The 21,953-nt window shown below is 39.7% G+C and overlaps 1 protein-coding gene across 1 annotated transcript; it reads right to left on the bottom strand.

Annotated features, from left to right (window-relative positions):
• Window positions 1–7,029: 7,029 nt before the first annotated feature.
• Window positions 7,030–13,825, bottom strand: LOC309495702 (nuclear body protein SP140-like protein). Its single transcript, XM_082165512.1, has 13 exons — window positions 13,538–13,825; window positions 13,334–13,420; window positions 13,044–13,177; window positions 12,748–12,801; window positions 12,227–12,260; window positions 11,942–12,094; window positions 11,309–11,442; window positions 8,340–8,387; window positions 8,119–8,237; window positions 7,934–8,033; window positions 7,713–7,772; window positions 7,491–7,631; window positions 7,030–7,375 (listed from the first exon to the last, which is right to left on the bottom strand). The coding sequence occupies exons 1-13, from the start codon at window positions 13,632–13,634 to the stop codon at window positions 7,307–7,309; spliced, it is 1,230 nt and encodes a 409-aa protein (XP_082021638.1). The 5' UTR covers window positions 13,635–13,825; the 3' UTR covers window positions 7,030–7,306.
• Window positions 13,826–21,953: the final 8,128 nt, after the last annotated feature.

The raw sequence follows: 21,953 nt of genomic DNA, 5'->3' as shown, positions 1-21,953 counted from the left end.
ACCCACAGAGATGTGCAGTCGGATCAGTGCTTCCTTCCTGTAGAAGCGGTTGGAGAGGTCGCTGTCCCCTCTACCTTAAAAGTGTATGTGGCTGCTATAGTGGCACATCACAACGCAGTGGACACGGGGACGGTTCTAGACATTTGGAGGCCCTAGGCAAAATTTATGTTGGAGGCACCACAACCCTCCTAATAAAAAGCAATTGAATCCAATTTGATTCCTAACCTTTTTTGTTGTTGTTTAAAATCTTTAAAGCTACTTACACAATGTGTATCTGATATGAATAAAAAGTGTCGTCTAATTATAATTGAAAGGATTATTATTCCGCTTCCAGATATCAGTGTGTATTTTACAAATTCAAATTCATTGTTTTGCTAGTACTTATGTGATTTTAAATGTCTGAAACCTAAAATAAACATTATATGGTTCAAAACACTGAATAGTTGTGATATATGACAGCGTTTAGCGTGTCCGTCTCTAGCTCAGCGCCAGTCAACGCGCGAAAGCACATTTGAATTTAACATTTGATCACGTGATGCACTGACCGTTCCAATCACACCTGTGAGATCGTACGCCCCAGGGACCAGCCAAGACTGATCACTCTGGTGTGATCGTACGTGCAAAAGGGTTAAATGAGTTTCTCTTCGGCAAACCCTGCAACTCTTTTTAACCTTTAGCAAATTGGTAGCCAAATTTGGCGGAGGAATTCGCTACCACAGCCATTATTCTTGGTATGCCATGGAAGCCTGCGTAATTGGGCTAAGTGCTCCATATGAGATGATTCCCTAGTGGTATTCCCATTTGATGTATTCTCCACTGTTCGATTTTCCTGTCAGTAAACCCTGTGTCTTCACCTGGGCAGAGACTCTCTCTCCCTTTTCAGGTAGGACCTACAGGGACTTTCTTCCATGTGTGGTACTTCCCATTTGGTAAGTCCATGTAATGTATTCTCCTCATGCTAACCACCCTTCGGGCAGGATGTTGTCTCCGTATTGTGCTTTCTTCTGTATAGGAGAAAGAACACTTCCCCAGCGCTAACTCTTGGTCAGCACATCTGTAAGTTTATCCTTAGAAAAAAAAAAACAATACAAAAAACAACAGAAAAAGTCAAGAAAAGAAATGGCTGAAGCAACCCATTTCCATTGTTAGTATTGACCTCTCTGTCCCCGCGTGGTATGAGGGACTACGCGGCTTACATGGGGTATTGGGAAGGTTATGATGTAGCAAATGCACCGCCAAACCTCGTAGCATGTTTCAGATCGTTGTGGAATTATCCATTGGGACCCCTAATGCCACTACATCGCTACTGTAAGCTCGTGTTCGATCGGCCCAAGGTCCGGCATCCGACCAGCGCAGAAGGTCTTTATGTGTTACTGTCTTTTCTCGTGGCAAAGTATTTTTTTATTAAATGCAATACATTTGAATATGTATTCTCTCGTTATTTCATCTGACTCCATAAATGAAAAGGTTTTAATGATATCTGTGCATCATTAAATGTGAGCGAATGTTTGACTATTCTTTTTAACTCTTTAATGATAGTAATGTCAAAGTCAATTAGAATAATCAAATGTAACAATTTATTATGTCAGGTAAATGTATCATGCCAATTTCATAATCAATTCAAAGATAATCGATACAAAACATCAAATGCTCTGGAATAAAGAGAAGAGATGCAAACCTGACATTAAAATACATAATGCTAAGAGTTTTTGGTCACTCTTAGCATCATAGCATTCCATTATATAGACAGAACCTCTTTCACATGGAAATATGTGCAAGCAATGGAAATTTGCATTCAGAGGTTACACCTTTTGGGGGGTAGGAGACCATTTGCCTGGAGACCAACCCTCCTTTGTGTGCCAGTTATCTCTAAACTCTTAACACCTTATTACCTTTTGTTTTACTTATTTGGAAATAAGACATTTGTACCAGTCGCACTGAGACATTTCAAATGATACTAAACATGTATAATACTCTATGATAATCATTCACATTAAACCATTTAGATTCTTGGGTGAGTTTTTGGTGATCTTCGCATGGGGGAGAAGGAGTGGGGGATGAGGGAAAGAGATGTATTCTGAGGTGAGACTTTTGTCTCAAATGGTGAGTTCAAATGGTAATTTCCAGCAAGATCCTGTCTTCTCAGGGTCTGGTCGCTCCTTAACCAGACTGTCCGGCATTTATCTAATATCTCAAGTCTATCTTGTATCCTGTAATTTAACCTCTGTTCCATGATGAAGGGAACAAGATGTTTTGGCCCTCCTGCCACAACACTGAACTACCCGCTAAAATGGCTGGGACAGTGTCTTGACACCTCAGCACAAACCTGAATGAGTGTATGCCAGCCATCTCCTTGTATACCCGAATGTCTGGGGGAGTGGCATGCAAATTCCACTTGCAATTTTCATTGGCCTTTTCTGATGTATCAGAGGTGTTTGGGGCTTCCAAGTACAACCCCTAGTGTCACTACATTGACACAACATCTTGTTGCCTCCATCAGGGAACGAAGGTTACATTAGTAACCAAAACATATTTTTTACACTCTGAATTTGGATATTGAGTTTTTAGCTTTAGTTAAAAATATTATGGTTTTGGCCAACCATTTATACTCAAATGCAGAATTTTTTTTGTGTAAATCCTCCCTTCCACTCTCTTCCAAAAGGAATTTGTGGTGGTCTCCAAATCTTTACATTTTATGAGAAAAAAAAAAAAGCCCTTAAACGGGTCATATAATGGTACATGCACTTTTAAAAGTTGATTGTACTGTAATGTGTGTTGGCAGTGCCTGTACACATCCATCATATAATGATAAAAATCCATCCAGTGTTTTTTTTTTAAAATATCCTTATATGTTTTCCCCTGTCTCAAATCGAGCCGCCTGACCGTGTGACGTCACACGGTCGGACGCCCCTCCCACGATTGCAGCGTTTCAACACAGACATGCCCTGAGCGTGCTGTCATCATAATCCGCCATTGTTGATACGCTGGAGCAGAATGGCATCTAAGCGATTGTGGTGTTCTGTTCTTGGGTGTAATAACGAACACAGCAGTCATTTTGATGTTCCTAAATCCGAACCGCTGAAGACGCAGTGGCTGAGTTTTGTTTTCGAAGGGAATATTCCCCACGATCAACGTCAATGCTTTCATGTTTGCGCGAATCATTTCTCACCAGACTGCTTTATAAACGAGGGTCAGTATAAAGCTGGTTTTGCTAAGAAGCTGCTCCTGAAAAAGTGCTTCAGCCCTGACAGTTGTACCTAACACTGCATAGATAACGTTACGCATCACTGACAAGCCTTCATTTACCGAAAAAAATGTTTTTCATGACCATTAACGTTAGCTGTAACATCAGTCTGTCAATGAACTAACGTATACATCAGTAAACACATAGGGTTCGTATCTCACTACTCTACCCTGCCAGTACATACAAAGATAGATCAAAGTGACATTACGTTAACCAACCATTCAGAAACGTACTGTTCGAGCTTTAGTTGTCGAACTTCTTTGGGACCGTCATCTTGTTCCGGGTCCGACTCCGGTTCAAATTGATAGGTTGTACGGATGTGTCCTCAGAGACTCCCGCTGCCATTCTTTCTCCAAAATATACCCTCAACTGTCAAGGCAACACTCCACATGTGTTGTGTCAAAACGCCTCACAGAACAGAGGGGCGGGGTGAGCAAAGCTCATTATCATTTAAATGGCGTGCTGAAAACCGAGCTGTTTTTGACCAGGTAAAATGAGTGTTTTCTTACAATACTAATGAGAATTTTTAATGAAAGTATATTGCAAACTTGTACAAAAATGGCTTTATATGACCCCTTTAAGCTATGTAAACGTGTAGAGGTACTGTATGTTTTGTTGCTTAACCCTTGTCCTTTTTTCTTTCCGTTATTTTATTGACTCTTCTTTAGTTCCTGGGTATAACAAAGGGTAGTGTTATAAATATAAGTCTGAATGTTGTTGTTGTTTAATTTTTTATATATTTTTTTTATATTAAAAATGTTAATCACTACGGAAATTATGCCGTAGGATTTTGTGGATACAAACTCATTACTTTACCTAACAGCTTTGGGTTTCTCCACAACATGAATTTAGATCTTCCTGTCTCTTATTTCTAACTGTGTTACACCCATAGATGAAAATCAAAGAGAAAAATATGAAAAATATATATAAATATATATGAGAGAAAGATTACAGTCACTCCCTCAGCACATGTATTATAAACTCAGAGGTTGCAGCAGTGTAACTCCTTTTTATGCCAGGGTAATATAACAAAGTATAGTGCTATAAATGTAGGCCTACATGTTTTTTTCAAATTAAAATATTAAAGAACTTTGCTATATTTACTATGTTAATCATTGCATAAATTATGCAGAGATTATTGAGTCTTTTTTAATGCCAGTGTACAGCAAAGTGTAGTGCTATAAATATAGGCCTACATGTTTTTTTAAATAAAAAATGTAAAAACTTTTTTTAAAACTGTCAACCGTTGTTGAAATTATGCCATATTTTGTTCTTTGATAAAACTCATTACTTTACATTACTTGTTTCTCCACAAAATGAATTTAAATCTTCCTGTCTTGTATTTTCAGCTGTCTTGCAACCACACTCACAAATGCTAATTGTCACGGTTCATAGATCCAATGTCTCTCTCTAGTCTCTGCTTTGTTGTTTACATGTGTGTGAGTGGGTGTGTCCGGATCATTACGGTTGATCAGTATCCAGCTGCAAACACTCATCATCACCAGCTGCCACTCATCTCATCTCCTATAAATGCTCACCACTTTCTCATCTCGTTTCTCATTACGTTTCTGACGTAACACTAATCAAAGACAAAAATATGGGAGAAAATAGAGAGAGATGGCTTCCAGCAGTCAGAAAAAAAATAAATAAATTGCAGTCACTCCCTCAGCACTGTATTACAAATCCAGAGGTGGCAGCAGTGTTGACTTTAAAAAATATATATAATATTTTATAAATACCAGGGTAATATAACAAAGTATTGTAAGGGGTTTTACAGTCAAAGACCCAGAACCAGATATGATGAATGAAGACCCGGAGTCAGAATTATAATAAATTAAAGAAAAGATTTACTGAAGATAGTTTGCAGTTTCATCAGCAGAAGTCAGATTTTCGTTTTTTGTTCCTGTTAATTTTTTTTTTTTCATTTCTGGGTTTTGTTTTTGGTCCTTGAACCAGTTCAGAGCCCAGGGCCTATATTTATAGCAATAAACTGAAGGGTGTGGATTTTGGAATAAACTGTTGCTTCACTGTATATGTAATAAGTTATTATAATCAAAGTATTCATCAATATTTTTCCTCTAAATATCACATGAGTTGAATGAATTCTCTAGGCTTGTGAGATTTTACTTTGTTATATAAGTTACCAGTGTGATCACTGAAATGTTATTTTCATGTATTCTCTAATGTCTGTATTTGATATGAATGCAGTAACAGTGCTTGCTCATTTAGCCCGGCTTCCAGAAATGAAATATGGAAAGATGTTTTGTTTTGTTTGAGAAAGGTCTTCAACGTATCAATACATACATCTGTTTTTCTAGGGTACTCTGACAACTATGGTCACAGGGGTCAATGAAGTCTATAGTTTAAGGGACCATATCTTTGTTAAAGCCTTACTTTCCAGTTAGACTAAATTGTAGCTCTCCTTGAGATAAAGAACGTATTATCTTGATGTTCTGAGAGGACTCTCCTGTTTATAGTTAGATCCTGGCCAGATCCAACCTTGAGGAAGCTGTGTGTCAGTGTGTATTTGTTAGTCTTATTGGTCACAGGTTAAAGGAACACGCCAACTTTTTGTGACTTAAGCATATTCACCGTAAATAGGAAAATGTTGGCGTTATTTTATCACTTATTGGGAGCAGTATGCTAGCTGGAGCCGTTTACCTCCAGTCTTTGTGCTAATAGCGGTGGGTGCATCAGACAGAGTTACGGCACGCACGGAGATGAAAAGCTTATGTATGGACTTATCTAACTCTGGGGGATACGGTGAATACGCTAAAGACCCAAAAAGTCGGTTTGTTCCTTTAACCTGTAACCAAGAAGACTAACACACACACACCGACACACAGCTTCCTCAAGGTTGGATCTGGCCAGGATCTAACTATAAACAGGAGAGTCCTCTCAGAACATCAAGATAATACGTTCTTTATCTCAAGGAGAGCTACAATTTAGTCTAACTGGAAAGTAAGGCTTTAACAAAGATATGGTCCCTTAAACTATAGACTTCATTGACCCCTGTGACCATAGTTGTCAGAGTACCCTAGAAAAACAGATGTATGTATTGACACGTTGAAGACCTTTCTCAAACAAAACAAAACATCTTTCCATATTTCATTTCTGGAAGCCGGGCTAAATGAGCAAGCACTGTTACTGCATTCATATCAAACACAGACATTAGAGAATACATGAAAAGAACATTTCAGTGATCATACTGGTAACTTGTATAAAAGTAAAATCTCACAAGCCTAGAGAAGTCATTCAACTCATGTGATATTTAGAGGAAAAATATTGATGAATACTTTGATTATAATCACTTATTACATATACATTGAAGCAACAGTTTATTCCAAAATCCACACCCTTCAGTATATTGCTATAAATGTATGCCCTGGGCTCTGAACTGGTTCAAGGAGCGAAAACAAAATCCGGAAATGAACGAAATTTTAACAGGAACAAAAACGAAAATTAAATCAAGTTTAAATGTTCCGAATATAATCTATCATTAACTTGTTCATAACTTTATTTTATTGTTCTGTTTAAGATTTTAATTTGGCAGTCAACCAATCGTGAATTCAAATAGTACAGCCTATGCAAATGTAACATCCAACATGAGTGAAATGCAATATGCAATGTGGAGGCAATGTGTTGGCATTAGCTGTTGGATCGCAGGAGTTTATCTGAGGATATGTTATCATGGCAGGTTATATCCAGCATGGTGTGTTTTGAAACCAAAAACCGGTACTATTCACCCAGGGAAAGGTATTTTTTAAATGATTATCACCTTGTTGTCAGAGTTAGTATTGTGGCTTTACGGCCAGACACTTGCATTTAGCAAGTTTGCAGAATAGCAAGAAATAAAGTCAGAATTGCAAGATATATTAGATATTTGTTGAAACAAGCTTCCATAGTATCATATAACCTCACAAGTGAGAGAAACACATTCACAAATTAATAGTGATTGTTCACAACTTTTTTGATTGTACACTATTTTTTTAATGAAGTCTAAATTGTACAATAGCCTTCCCACAAATGTCACGTCGAAGGACCTCTTGTTACGGCGTGCTGTTATAGGAGTCTAAAGATGGTTTCAAAAAGTTCCTTTAGCCTAGATGTCATTCTACTGAAGTCATTATCCTACAAAGAAGACAAAGAACAATGCCAAATTCAGTCAATAAAAATAAGACAATATATAAGGAAATTTTTAAGACTCCTGTCATTAGTAACAGTTGCAAGCCCGAGTGAAACTCACCCTTTTGGAAGTCCATTGGTGAAAAACGTATTCGATATCAGAGACAAACTTTTGCACTGTTTGATAATCATTATTCTCCAGGTTCAGCTTCACTCTGCCCAGCATCATGGGACCACAAATGTTCTCACTGTATCTTGGGACCTGAACAATATCAGTGCAGACGTCACATACTATATATTTCCATTCCAACTTTAAATAATCTAAAACAAACAGAAGCTTTACATTAGTGCAGGGATCAGTCATTCTCTCATGTAGCAGGTGTAACAGCAAACACTGGCAGTGCTGAAAGATAAAAGACAGACCAACAAAACTGTTAAAGGGATAGTTCTCACAAGTTTTATTTATTTATTTTATTAAACATTTTGTCTAAATGATGAAAGAAATGTTATTTTGGACCCCAATGACTTCCATTGTATAGACAAAACGTTTTGCATAAACTTTACCAGTGTGTACTGAGAGACTGGACTGCTCAAAACGTCCTGTTGGGTCTTTTGACTGGAATCCTCCATATTCTTTATCACACAGAATGTGCAGCTCCACTGGCTTCAGTACAGACAAAACACACAATATTACACAAGTCAACTGTTTATCTTGTCTAGACCAGGTAAAGGTTTTCTCTCTCTCTCACCCAGGTGAGTCTCCATCTACAGCTGGTAGATGACAGTGTGAATGAAAAGCTCGTGGACATTCGTCACAACACACAAGATCTCCCCCAGAATCACACACAAAACACACGTCATCATTCTGCTGGGAGAACAGTTCATAAAGACATAAAACTGTACCGACTTAAAACACATTTTAAATGTGATGTTTTTGATATGACTGTAATTGTGACTGATGATTTCTTACTTGGTATTCTTGATCACAGTTGACTGTATGTGGTTCCAAAACTCTTTTCTGGAAAGTATGTGAAAACACATCATAGGCTATTGTGTTTATTGCAATAAAACTTGATTGGCCGCTGTCATCCCACAGACAGCGTCCCAGACAGACTGGTAGTCTATGCATTAGTGGTGGAAACAAGATGTCAAAAACAACAAGACATTCAGAAAAAAAATAAAAAAACAAGTGAATATCTGAAATCAAAATAGCATACTAGCCTACTTTTACTATTACTGTCATATAAAGATATTTAAAAGTATTGATTTATAAAGTTACATTTATATTTAGGCTAGTGTACTATAAGAGTATATAGTGAGAGTATACAGTATATAGTATATATAGTGTATTATAAGAATATATTTACTATGCTATTCTGAATTTAACCACTCTTTTTATCACTGAATCATTGTTTGAACAATTCATTTCGTAGCAAGTGACCTTTTAAATTAGGAATAGCATTACCAATACAACACTTTTCTGGCAGCCAGAGTTGGCAGCCCCGAGTAACAGCACGAAATAAACAATAATGAACATTTGAGGATATGTTGAAAGATACAGTACAACTTAAGGCCAAAGTATACTTCACTTTTTACGCGTAGGCAAGTGTCAGCGTACAGTGCACGTGACCACAATTTCGTCATCAGAAGAGTACACGCACTGCTGGATTTTTAAGATACTTAGATTTAACCTCCTGTCGCCTCTCAGGAACCTGATGACCAGGTTGTGCTTTCCCAGTGACCTGCCATCAACAGCATCGTGATGTGCTGCGATGGCAGCGACATACACCTTCAAGGAAGGAAAGCAGCCGATCAGGCATTTCCGGGGGTCTTCCTGCCAAGAAACACCACTCTGCGAAGCATAAGCACACTTCGTAGACGGGGCTCTAGCTGAAGTGATAGTGTCAACTACGGCACAACTAACAAGACCTGCTCCCCGTCCTCCCTGACCTTGCACAGTGTTTGTGTGAGAAGGCTCACCGGGGGGAAATGCATATTTGCGTAGGCCGAAAAGGATGAAAAGCACTGTGAACTGTGCGCCGCACCCAGATACCAATCATCCAACCGCGAGAGCTCGAGACAGTGAAGGGTTCCACTCAACCCTGATGCCCGCGGTGGCCCGGGAAAGCATGGCCGTCAACTCTAAATCCAATTCAGCGTGAGCAACCACCCCATAGGGGTGCAGCCCAGCTTCCTCATCCTCTCCAGAGGACCGGAGCCCACTCCCAGATGCAACAATCGACATCCGATCCGGAGCGCTGAATGAGACACAAGGTGCCTCATTTGAGGGACTCACGCCAACATTGCATGCAAGAGGAGTGGGAGGTTTGTGGGGGTGGGCCCGATGAAAAAAATCCCACTCAGATCTCCCAGAGTGCTAACCAAACCCACGGCTCTACTATGATAAGATGCAGGGGGCTGGGTAGCAGCAGAGGGGACTCGTGCCTCCATACTAAAGGAGCAGAGTCATGACCCCAATGCCAACATGGACATGCTCTCGCAGTGAGAGCATGCACCATCCTCTCTCTGCATGCTGTTTGCCCAGGCATGAGAAACAGTGATCATGGCCATCAGATGAAGTCAGGAAACGACCGCATCCAGAAACACACGGACAGAAAGACATCTTGAAAACATCTTGCTCTTTTAGGGAAACTGCTCTGAATGCCGAAGCGCCGAGGGGTGAAACACTGCACTCTTCCGTGCACAGCAAGGCTGAATGCGAGACATTGCTGGATGCGCCTTCATACCGGCAGAGAGATCCCACGGCAAGCTACAAGCAATAACAATTAAAATGGCTGTTTTCGGAGTAGGTCTCCAATTCAAATTGCTGTTTGCTCTTTTCTTTCTTGTAGACATTTACTCTTTCTCTTGAAAGGTGAATGGTATGAGTGATCGCTGTACAACCGCTCGGCTCCGAAGCTAAATATGAATGAAGTGAGTAACCTACTTATACCTGTATGGTGTGACTCGGCATGCAAATCTCACCGGCCAGTGTTCACTGGCTAATTTTGTTACCACTTGGAGGTGATTGGGCTCCCAGGCAAGACCCCATGACGCCAGCCCACGTAACGTCGAGCGTGACTGACTGAATGTGAACTGTAAGTTTTGAATGCTTATATTTTCTAAATGCTAATTTTGTCATTGTTTTGGAGTACATTAGCGTATAGATAAAAGTAAAGGTATAGGGACACACCAAACCGACGCCAAAGAACTAGCACTGCTGACTGTGTTGTCGCCTCGCGTTGGGGAAAAAAAGCTGCACTTGAACACACGAAAGAACTACAGCCGTCTGTCAGCAAGCATGCGTGTTCTGCGCCTGTGTGTAAATAAGACAACTGTCTATTTCTGCAGATATATTTGTCTATATTCATCATTCAAAAAGGGAAACCGACGCTGAAAGATGCAGATACACAAACCATAAACAAAGCAGCGCGTTCTTACTGTTTTGAATATCAATCCTGCTGATCACTTTCTGTATTCCACTCCGCTCATGTTAATATTAAAATATTCGCCAAGGAACACTCTGGTAAGATGACGTAAAATTAGAACAGCCTTCTGTCTGTACTGTCTTGACTTCTTTGCTCGCTATTTTGCTATTATTCTCGTGCACTGACTAATTCACTAAGCTGAACAGCCAATCTGAGTTCTCTCTCTCCCCGACGGCGATTCTACATGCTGAATCGGCCCAAAAAAAACCCTGACGGTCTCCGACTAGAGCCAACACACCGAAAAACACACAGATGCTCAAAAAACGGCCCGACAATGCCCGACGGCCGATTGTTGGCTTGGTGTATCCCAGGCTTAAGACTAACATATTCATACTTAAAGCCCCAAAAAACGTTTGATTTCATGGGGACTCTGAAGGGCCCGGTCGTCACGGCCGAATGTGACTGCCTTGTCTGTTAATACTGTAGCTTTATATGATATATTTTCTTTTACCGTTATAAGTTTTCCAAGGGGCATTCCATGGGCAACAATGTCTTTCCTCCATGTTCCATCTGGTTCGTTCAATCTGATGAAATCCTCTGGGCTCAGCCAGGAGTTCTCTGTTCTTATGCATCTCCCACAACGCCCTGAAAAAATAAATTAAAAAAAGACAAAACTGAGTGCAAAAGTCTTGTACCACTGCAGTCAAGCACTTTATTTACATTCATTGTCAATATGTTGTCTTATGAAACACTTAGTTAGTTTGGTAAGCAGGGCGTGGTCGAGAGCTGTGGGAATGGAACAAGACCGGTGGCGCTAGTGCTATAATAAGCGTCACCTGCCCGCCACACCGGTGTCGAGTCCCACTGTGGAGCTGTAGGAGGATAAAAGGAGGAGCGACGACAGTGAAGGGCGAAAGAGGACCATGAAGGCCTGGAATTTATTTTGGTGTTTTATTATATTTACGCAGTCGTCTGCGAGGTGCTGCCGCTTTATTTTCGTTTTGTTGTTTGTTTATTTGGTGATTAAAAGTTACATTTGTCAGTTCCCTCCAATTTCTTCCCTGAACTTTAACTTTGTTATAGTAAGAAATGTAAAACACTGTCAACACATTAATATTCAAAATAATTATTCTCACTCACGCACCTGTGGCAAAGCGAGATTTGTGTAGGATGCCAGAGCCAGAACCGCAGGTAACAGGTAGGGTAGGACATTCAAACACGCTCATGTCAGTGCCATCATCATCACCATCACCATCTCCATCATCATCATCATCTTGATTTTCCTTTTCATCTGATTCTACAACAAATACACAAACAGAATACTCAGGAAACAGAATATTTTATTAAATATCTTTCTGAATAACTGTTGTAAGTTATTATTTAAAGGAATATTTATTTTCTATTTTCAATTCTGTCATGATTTACACACCCTGTTGTTCCAAACCCACAGGCTTTTTTTTCTTCTGCAGAACATAAAAGGAGAAATGTTGATGAACATCTTGGTCACTCTTAACTTGTCACATGTGATAGTTTCAGTCTAGAAAGGTTAAAGGGATAGTTCACCCAAAAATGAAAATTCTGTCATTATTTACTCGCCCTCAAGTTGTTCTAAACCTGTATGAATTTCTTTGTTTTTCTGCTGAACACAAAAGAAGATATTTTAAAGAATGTAGGTAACCAAACATGTTCTGGTTCCTATTGACTTCCATAGTATATATATATATATATTTTTTTTTTTTTTTTCTCATACTATGGAAGTCAACAGGGACCAGCAACTGTTTGTACATTATACTTCAAATGGTCTTCTTTTTTGTTCAGCAGAAGAAAATAACTTCATGCAGTTTTAGAACAACTTGAGGGTGAGTAAATAATGACAGGATTTTCATTTTTAGGTGAACTATCCCTGTAAATCCTTCATCAAATCGGAAAACCATCCAATAGCAGCCAAACCTGTGCGTCCTGAACCTTGCTTTTCATAAAGTTTTTAGATGCAAGAAAACCATCCTATGAATAGAAAATGGCACAAATTCAGAATATGTCATGAACATACATGTCATCATTAGTGTTATGTTGTCTTCCCTGTGTCCATTTTTATATCAGGGAACTGTTATTTAACTGGAATTTCTCAAATTAATTCTGACTCACTAATCACCAAGGCCATGATAAAAAAAAAGAAGGTAATTATAATTGCACTCAAGTGCATTAGTTGAAACTGTTAGTATTGATTATAGAAACCGATCTTATACCTCTATGAGTTTCTGGAGTGGAATCCCAGTGCTAAGGATGCTGGTTTTCCACTTTTTGTTCCTGTCCATCATCCCAAATCTCTCAAACTCAGTGGGCTTGAACCACTGGCCTTCACTGAAGATGCACTCCTGTTCTAAGGACAGAAAGAGTTTATTCAACCACTATTGGAATGACTTGTTTCAGAGCTTTTGGATGTTAGATGCTCCATAATAACAGTCTTGAGACATTCAACAACTTAGCTCCTCATAAACATTACTGCATTCTTTAACAGAAACGTTTCTGCACCTACTGTTATTATATTTCTTCAAATGCAAGATGCCCTCTTTATAACCACATGTAACAGGAAGCTGAGAATTGTTTTGTCCTGCAGACGATTCTGAAACAAGTACAATCAAATCAGTTAGCCTAAAGTGCACCACTTCATATTTTAAAGGACATGCCTGATTAATTATACTGTCTTGTCATTTTATTAGTAAAAATGCTTTAGACTCACTGGGGCACTTTTGTCTCTTGGCTTGTTTCTTCTTCTCTGATGTGCAGAGGGAGGACGATCTCCTCAGCTGTCTCTTCTTACAGTTTTGTTTCTCCATCCTCCCCTTTTTATCCCTTGATGTCCTTTATTTCTAACGCTGTTCTCACTCAGTCAGTCATATACTGGAATTCTCTCAACAAGTGATTTCATGAAGTGGGCTGTCGTATTTTCTGAATTTTTTGAACAGCAGGAAGTGGACGGGTTCCTCCACGTTGAGTTGCCTCCCTCTGACACTCACAGAAACGAAACTCAAGGTTGCTTTTTGGTCCGCCTTCATTGAAGATACACTCCTGCGATAAAGGCGGATTATTCAACCATTACTGGAATGACTGGATGCTCTATAATTATGATCTCTTGCAACTCAGTGAAAAATAAAACCATAAAAACAACAGATGAGAAAGGATATCATTTTTTGGCTTGTCCACATAATGCAAATATTTTTCAGAACCTTTTAATGGAAATGGATTTTCAGAACAGTATTGTAATATATTTTTTAAAATATTTCATTAACATGCTAAAATTATTAACTCTTTTACTGTTGTCCTCTTTCACACACAGACAAAAAAACATAAACAACATCAATATTCCTTAAAATCTTTAAAAAATATATATATTTATTTTTTTCCAAAAATTATTGTGTCAGTTAGTAAAGTGTAACCAAGACTTGCCTATAAATAGTACAAATATATAAACAAACATTTTTATTTTTATTTTATGTGACATGGTAGACATGCTATGTTTGACAAATCTTGTCAATAGGCTCTATGCACGATCGCTTCTGCGGTTTGTCTCAGCCCGCCCAGTTACATCCGGTGCTGCGTCTTAAACCGTTTTTGCATTAGGTGGAGATAATGGCAAATTAAGTCAAGTCAAGTCAAGTCAAGTATATTTGTATAGCGCTTTTCACAATACAGATTGTATCAAAGCAGCTTCACAGTATTAAATTAAAATAATACAACAAAGTTTGTTTCAAGAGGAATTTATTGATTGATAAAATTAAATTAAATATCCCCAAAATATCCCCAACTGAGCAAGCCAAAGGCAACAGTGGCAAGGAACCGAAAAACTCCATCAAGTGACCTAATGGTGTCCTAAAACTCCATCAGGTGACCTAATGGAGAAAAAAAACCTTGGGAGAACCCAGGCTCAGTCGGGGGCCAGTTCTCCTCTGGCATTTATGAGCTACAGGCCGGATTGTAGTTTGAACTGTAAGATTATATGAATGCCTGGCTGAAGAGATGCGACTTTAATATAGTTTTAAACTGGGAGAGCGAGTCTGAGCAACGAACAGCATCAGGAAGACTATTCCAGAGTTTTGGAGCCAAATGTGAAAACGCTCTCCCTCCTTTGGTGGTTCTGGATATCCTAGGTATGACCAAAAGCCTTGAATTTAGTGATCTTAAAGAGCGCGATGGATTATAGGGCGATAGAAGATCCGTTAAATAGACTGGAGCTAAGCCGTTTAGGGCTTTATAAGTCAGTAGCAATACCTTGTAATTAATACGGAACTTTATAGGTAACCAATGCAGTGATGATAAAATTGGTGTTATATGATCATATTTTCTTGATCTCGTAAGAACTCTAGCGGCGGCATTTTGGACTAACTGTAGCTTGTTTATTGAGGATGCAGGACAACCAGCTAATAAAGCATTACAGTAATCCAGTCTCGAGGTCATGAATGCATGAACTAACTTTTCTGCATCAGAAACTGATAGCATATTACGTAGCTTAGCAATGTTTCTAAGGTGGAAAAAGGCTGTTTTTGTAACATATGAAATCTGCATCAGAAACTGATAGCATATTACGTAGCTTAGCAATGTTTCTAAGGTGGAAAAAGGCTGTTTTTGTAACATATGAAATATGATTTTCAAAAGACAGGTTGCAATCGAGTATAACACCCAGGTCTTTTACTGTAGAGGATAAAGTAACAGGACATCCTATGATGTTAAAGTTGTATTGTGCGAGGTTTTGTGGGCGGTTTTTTTAACCGATAAGTATTACCTCTGTCTTGTCTGGATTTAATAAAAGAAAATTACGCGTCATCCAATCTTTTATATCTTTAACACACTCTGTCAATTTGGAAAATTTTGCGTTTTCATCCGGCCGTGATGAAATATATATTTGAGTGTCATCAGCATAACAATGTAAACTAATTCCATGTTTCCTTATAATATTTCCAAGTGGCATCATATATATTTAAATTACACTCGCTGTTTACAAGAACTTGCAGTGGTTAACGTGAATGATGTTAACAATATTGTGAGGCAGTTAGCTGTCACACATAAGAGTAAGAAAGAAAAGGGCTTTATAAATTTCGAGCTACATCGACAACTTTGAGGGTGAGTATTCTCTCATGTCGCGCAAAATCTGACTAGCGAATCAGTTTCTAAAATCGTTGTCTCCGTTTCTGAGAAAATGAATTTTATTAAAGTTTTGCCGCTATACACTTCGCTATAGAACACTCTATGCGGAAGTAAAGACGCTGGCTGAGATCCTACCGGAAATACGTTAGCAGCGTTCGTGCATAGAGCCAATTATGAATGTTACATGAAAATAGAACTTGTAAACATTTGAACATGGCTCAAAGATGTCACTTCCTCTCGATCATGGAATTCGGCAGTTCACTATTATTTTTAAGTAATAATAAGCTTTTGTAAGGCCTGCCAACAGATTCTGAAAAGCCGGTGAAGGTTTCCTGCACGTTCTGTCTTTTTAGTGTGGCAATTTAATTCCAATTAAATGTTTATCTGTCTCCATTTTATCACAACCTCAAATTTAGGTTAGAATGCCAATTGATTATCGGTCATTTATATGAAAGTTAAAGGGATACTTCACCGTTTTTTCATATTAAACTATGTTATTCCCTTAACTAAGACGAGTTGATACATACCTCTATCGTCTCAGTGCGTGCACTAAATCCCTCTGTCTTGCGGCTAAACTTTGTTAGCCCAGTTCATTTAATATGGGCCAAGCAGAGAAGATACCAAACACCTCCACGTTTTCCCTATTTAAATACAGTTACTCGCGAAGTGTAACTCGACCTAGGACGGTGACACAAAACAAAACGTTGCGCTTTTCTAAGCGTGTAAAATGGATAACTATTTTGTATGGCGGAATACCATAGCAAGTGCTTGTAAGCACTTCGACTTGGCGCAGTAATATCTTCACTCGTGAAAAATCCTCTCACCGGCCCCCGCTCCCTCTAGTGAAGATATTACTGCGCCAAGTCGAAGTGCTTACAAGCACTTGCTATGGTATTCCGCCATACAAAATAGTTATCCATTTTACACGCTTAGAAAAGCGCAACGTTTTGTTTTGTGTCACCGTCCTAGGTCGAGTTACACTTCGCGAGTAACTGTATTTAAATAGGGAAAACGTGGAGGTGTTTGGTAGCTTCTCTGCTTGGCCCATATTAAATGAACTGGGCTAACAAAGTTTCGCCGCAAGACAGAGGGATTTAGTGCACGCACTGAGACGATAGAGGTATGTATCAACTCGTCTTAGTTAAGGGAATAACATAGTTTAATATGAAAAAACGGTGAAGTATCCCTTTAAGCTACGCATTCGATCATTCTATTTAACTCTTTATTGAAATTGCATTCATCCGGATTCCTATAACATGTTGATCTCGCACTGGCCGGGTATACGATCTCATAATCACAAACTTGTCAGTCTTGGTCATTAGACAGATGCGATTGACTAATATTCTAGACGACCATACTCTACTTGCTCATTCTAGAATATATGATTTAGTCCCCATAAATCTGAACACACTTAATTAAGGTACGATTATATCTAACCCAGAGGTCACGACTATAGAACCAAGCTGACCAACTTAACTTCCTCTAATAGTAACTTTGTATAATCATGCATTGGGTTCCCATGTACACTTAGTTAGAATAATATTACAATAATCAGAGTTTGAGGCTCACTCTATTTAGATTGGTCTAACAACACTCTTGCAACTTGCTCTAAACGGAAAACCCATTATTAGCCTCTACAGTCTAAGTATACATGACTAATGCCCAGTGGTGGACGAAGTACACATACCATGTACTTGAGTTAAAGTAAAGATACTCAAGGTAAAATATTACTCAAGTAAAAGTAGAAGTGCTGCCTTTAAACATTCACTTGAGTAAAAGTACAAAAGTATTTGCCTTCAAATGTACTTAAGTATCCAAGTACTACGATTTTTTTATGGCTATAATGTCCTATTATAATTTTTGTCACAAGACTCTTGCTTAACTCAGTCTACGTGAAGACTCTAATGTCACTCTTGGCACATCAATCTATTAATAAAATGACATTAATTAGTCATATATATTTGAATTGAATACATTTTTTGTGTGTTTAATTTTTGACGGAAGGGGACTGTTCCCATAAAGTATAATACATTTACAGTATTTACTGTACATATTTTTCACGAGCGTCTATGGTCATAATTATAAACATCCTAATGTTATGATACATTCACATAAACCTGCACAATGCCATTGAATATATATATATATACACACTACATTATGGGAGCAGCCAATTTCCCTACAAAATTAAACACCAAAACGTATTAATGCAGTGTTTCTGCTACTCCTCAGGAAAAAAAAAATTCTATTATATGCAAGTAATTTTAGTGTCAAGGTAATAAGCAATGTTCATTATGCGTCAGTATTTACCGATAATTGCTGCAATAATAGCTGCTGCTCTCTGCCCCGCTTAAAATCATTGGCAACACAAATTGTTTGGAACTATTGAGAGCTACACGAATCACATGACCGTGCGGCGGCGAGATCACAGTTGTCTTGTTCGACTTGAAACGGCGCACTGCACAGACCAATCGGTGAATGACATTAAAATACCGCGAGAGTGGTTAGAGAGTAGACGGCTATGTATGCTTTTCAATCGCTCTCGCGATTTCGCTCTATACTTTGATGTCATAAACTGATCGGTCTGTGCAGCGCCGGTTCAAGTCGAACAAGCCGTGTGTGTCGCAACCTCTTATATACTGTCTATGGTCGCAACTCTCATATTTAACGGCTCTGGTTTGCGCTTAGTAGATACCGCCAAGGCAAGTTCAAAACAAAGCGCGCACGTTGTAGGCTACTGTGATTGGTGGCTCGTTTGACCAGTTAAGTTTTTATCCACTCATAAATAAAAAGGAACGACTGATTTTGAAAATGTAGTAGAGTAAAAAATAAGATATTTGACTTTGAAATGATAAAGTAATCATTAATAAGTCAGAATAAATCCAGATGTAACAATTACAATTACAAAATCAATTCAAAGATAATCAATACATTTCTTTAAATACCCAGACCAAGACAAAGCATCCCCCAATGTGGGGCATGAACTTATAATAGGAATTTGCATTGAATAGGGTTATGGACCTAGGGAGTTGCACCTTGTTGAGGAACAGGAGATAGTTTAGATGAAGGACCCTGGGAAAAAGTGCATACCCAGTAAGCAAAGTATCTCTAAACTCTTAACCCTTATTACCTTTTGATTCAAACATTGTTGATTCACTTGCATTGACAGAACATTATATATATATATATATATATATATATATATATATATATATATATATGTGTGACTTATTTAGTATGAATGGCAAAACTAGACATTTTATGACGGTGAAGTTATGGTGTTAATAGATTTTTATATTTATTTAAATCCTATGAGGATTTTTAAACTTATCTGCAGTCTTTTTGGCCTACGGTGGCTAGAGTGGTTCTTGGATACTTTAGACCTTCCTCTATTGCCCACTTTCTGTTCTGCCGATTTTTGTGATAAACAGCCAGAAACAAGTGCCCAGTTTCTTTATGGGACGCCTAAAGTAAAAAATAAATTGTAAATAAATTGTATTTAGGTAATAACAACTAAACATATCTTAACACTATACAATATTTTGAAACATTCAATATAATAAAACAAAGTATAGCAAAGTACACTATCAGATAAAACTGAGAACTTTTGATATTATAATCAGACATAAGTAATATATTACTGTTTTTATGTCAGTCTTATCTGTTATGCTGTGTGTGGTCTGAAAACATATGATACTGTATTTATAACTCGCCTTCAATTTCTAAGATTCTAATGAAACAGTGCTGCCCTCTTCATGTGTGTCACGGCTTGAAGGAAGGATGACGAAGATGAAGGTAGTTAAAAAAACACTTTCTTTAATAATATAAACTCAGGATATACAGGAACAGGCAAACAGGTGAGACAGCGTGTGTAACAAACAATACCAGACAAAGAACGGATAACAGACAGGAACTTAAATACACAGTGATGATGATTACAAATGACAGGCAGCTGTGAGGAAGGTGATCAGTGTCCATGGTAACAGATTGATGGCGGGAAACAGACAGGGAAACACAGGTGTTGACTGAAAACAAACTGAAAGTCTATGAACAGAACATAATGGTGACATTACTCCCCCCTCCGGCAAGGCATGTCCTCGCGCCGTAGCAGGACAATGGAGGGAGGACCGGAGGGGGTTCTGGAGGTGGACAAGGTGGTGGTGAAGTGCAGGAGAGAGGCTGGAGTGATAGGATGGTGAGGGGATGACGACGAATCCCTGGTGGCGCTGATGGAAGGGGCCTGGTGGCGCAGACCCAGAGCGGTCCAGTGCCGACAGCCCACGGCGGAGTAGAGGGAGGGAGGAGACCAGGTGGTGAAGAGGCTGACGGCAGCTGGGGAACGACTGACGGAGACGCGGCAGGTGGATCCATCGGCGCAGACGGAGAGCCAGAAGACACAAACGACGTCGCTGGACTTGGAGATTGAGGTGACGTCGGGGCGACGAGCGCTGGAGGTGGAGCTGGAGTGCCCGAGAGCTGAGGCGGAGTTGGAGTGAGGGAGGACAGAGGTGACACCGAGGGTAAGGAGGAGTCCGCAGTATCCGAAGGGCTGGAGGGACGGAGTGTAGCTGACGGACCGTAAGTCCGTGGCGGAGGTAGAGTGACAACTGACCAAGGGGGAGCCGGCAGGACGAGGGAACCCGATGTAGTCAAAGGTTCGAGGGTCTCCGGCGGAGCTGATGGTGGGAGGAGCCAAGACGGAGCCAGCAGGTCGACAGGCCGAGATGGAGTGCAGAGAACCGAGGCAGGAGGCGGAGCCGTGGGATCCTCATGCACGGGCGCTGCGGATGGAGGGCAGACCTGCGGCCCGACGTCAGGGGGGCTCCCCAGAGGCGGTGCAGGGCTGTGGACATCCAGCAGCGGCAGGGTTGGAGGACTGGCTGAGCTTGGTGGTAAGATGATAGGGCAGATGCAGTCTCTGGAGTGGTGAGAAAACGACGAAGACGCAGATGACGGGTGGGATAGGGTGGGAAATGATGTCTCTTCGGAGACTTCGATCAGCCAGTCCTAGTGATCCGTCGATTGGGTTCCCTCGTCTGCAGATGTTGTGGGCTCACACCCCTGGTCAGACTCCTGTTGGAGCTCCTCCTCCGGGGCGAGGGTCAGGTCTGTCCTCTTCGTCTGGCTGGCGCATCGCCGCGGGTGGTAGCTCTCCGTCTGCGGGGGGCACGCACGAGTTCTCCGCGGTCAAGAGTTGCAATCTGGGCTCTGGGTCTGGCTGTGTTCTGGATCGGGGTGCGACGCTCTCCAGACACCTGATGATGGTCTCCTTCTAGTTCAGGTTAGAGGTGTCTGGGAGGTCGATCGGCTGGTGGAAAGTTGCCCCGATCCAGAACAGGGTCTTCAGGGTTTCGTCGTCCAGGAGGCTGGTGACTGCAAGGTAAACAAAGTTTGTGGTGAAAGACAAAAAATCTTGGCTCTTCTGAGCTAGGGCGATGAACTCTACATTATCCATTTTCAGGTCCGGTATTCTGTCACGGCTTGAAGGAAGGATGACAAAGATGAAGGTAGTAAAAAAAAAAAACACTTTCTTTAATAATATAAACTCAGGTGAGACAGCATGTGTAACACAAACAGTCCAGACAAAGAACTGATAACAGACAGGAACTTAAATACACAGTGATGATGATTACAAATGACAGGCAGCTGTGAGGAAGGTGATCAGTGTCCATGGTAACAGATGGGAAACAGATAGGGAAACACAGGTGTTGAATGAAAACAAACTGAAAGTCTATGAACAGAACATAATGGTGACAATGTGAAGGTAACAAGGTAATTTAGTAGGGAAGCTTTACTAATACACTTAAACACTCCATTCATAGACATACTTTTTTAAAGTGGAACAAAATTAGTCGATTTATGAGCTCAGTATACAGAGTCATTGAAAATGCTGAATAAATGATGGATGGGACATATAATTTTCCCTTAATTTTAGGTATCTTCAAGATTTCCATCTGAAAAGAAAATTAAACAAGGTTAGAAAAGCACAGAGAAAATAAAGTACATTTTTTAAA

The sequence above is a fragment of the Leuciscus leuciscus genome (assembly GCF_965113295.1).
Source record: "Leuciscus leuciscus genome assembly, chromosome: 1".
Lineage (NCBI taxonomy): Eukaryota > Metazoa > Chordata > Actinopteri > Cypriniformes > Leuciscidae > Leuciscus > Leuciscus leuciscus.
This window is presented reverse-complemented; position numbering and strand designations above follow the sequence as displayed.

Coding starts and splice junctions, on each gene's coding strand:
- LOC309495702 (XM_082165512.1), bottom strand. CDS start 13,634: ATGGAGAAACAAAACTGTAAGAAGAGACAGCTGAGGAGATCGTCCTCC. Junction 13,421..13,537: donor CAAGAGACAAAAGTGCCCCA/GTGAGTCTAAAG, acceptor TACTTGTTTCAG/AATCGTCTGCAGGACAAAAC. Junction 8,388..11,308: donor CCCTTGGAAAACTTATAACG/GTAAAAGAAAAT, acceptor CATACTTTCCAG/AAAAGAGTTTTGGAACCACA.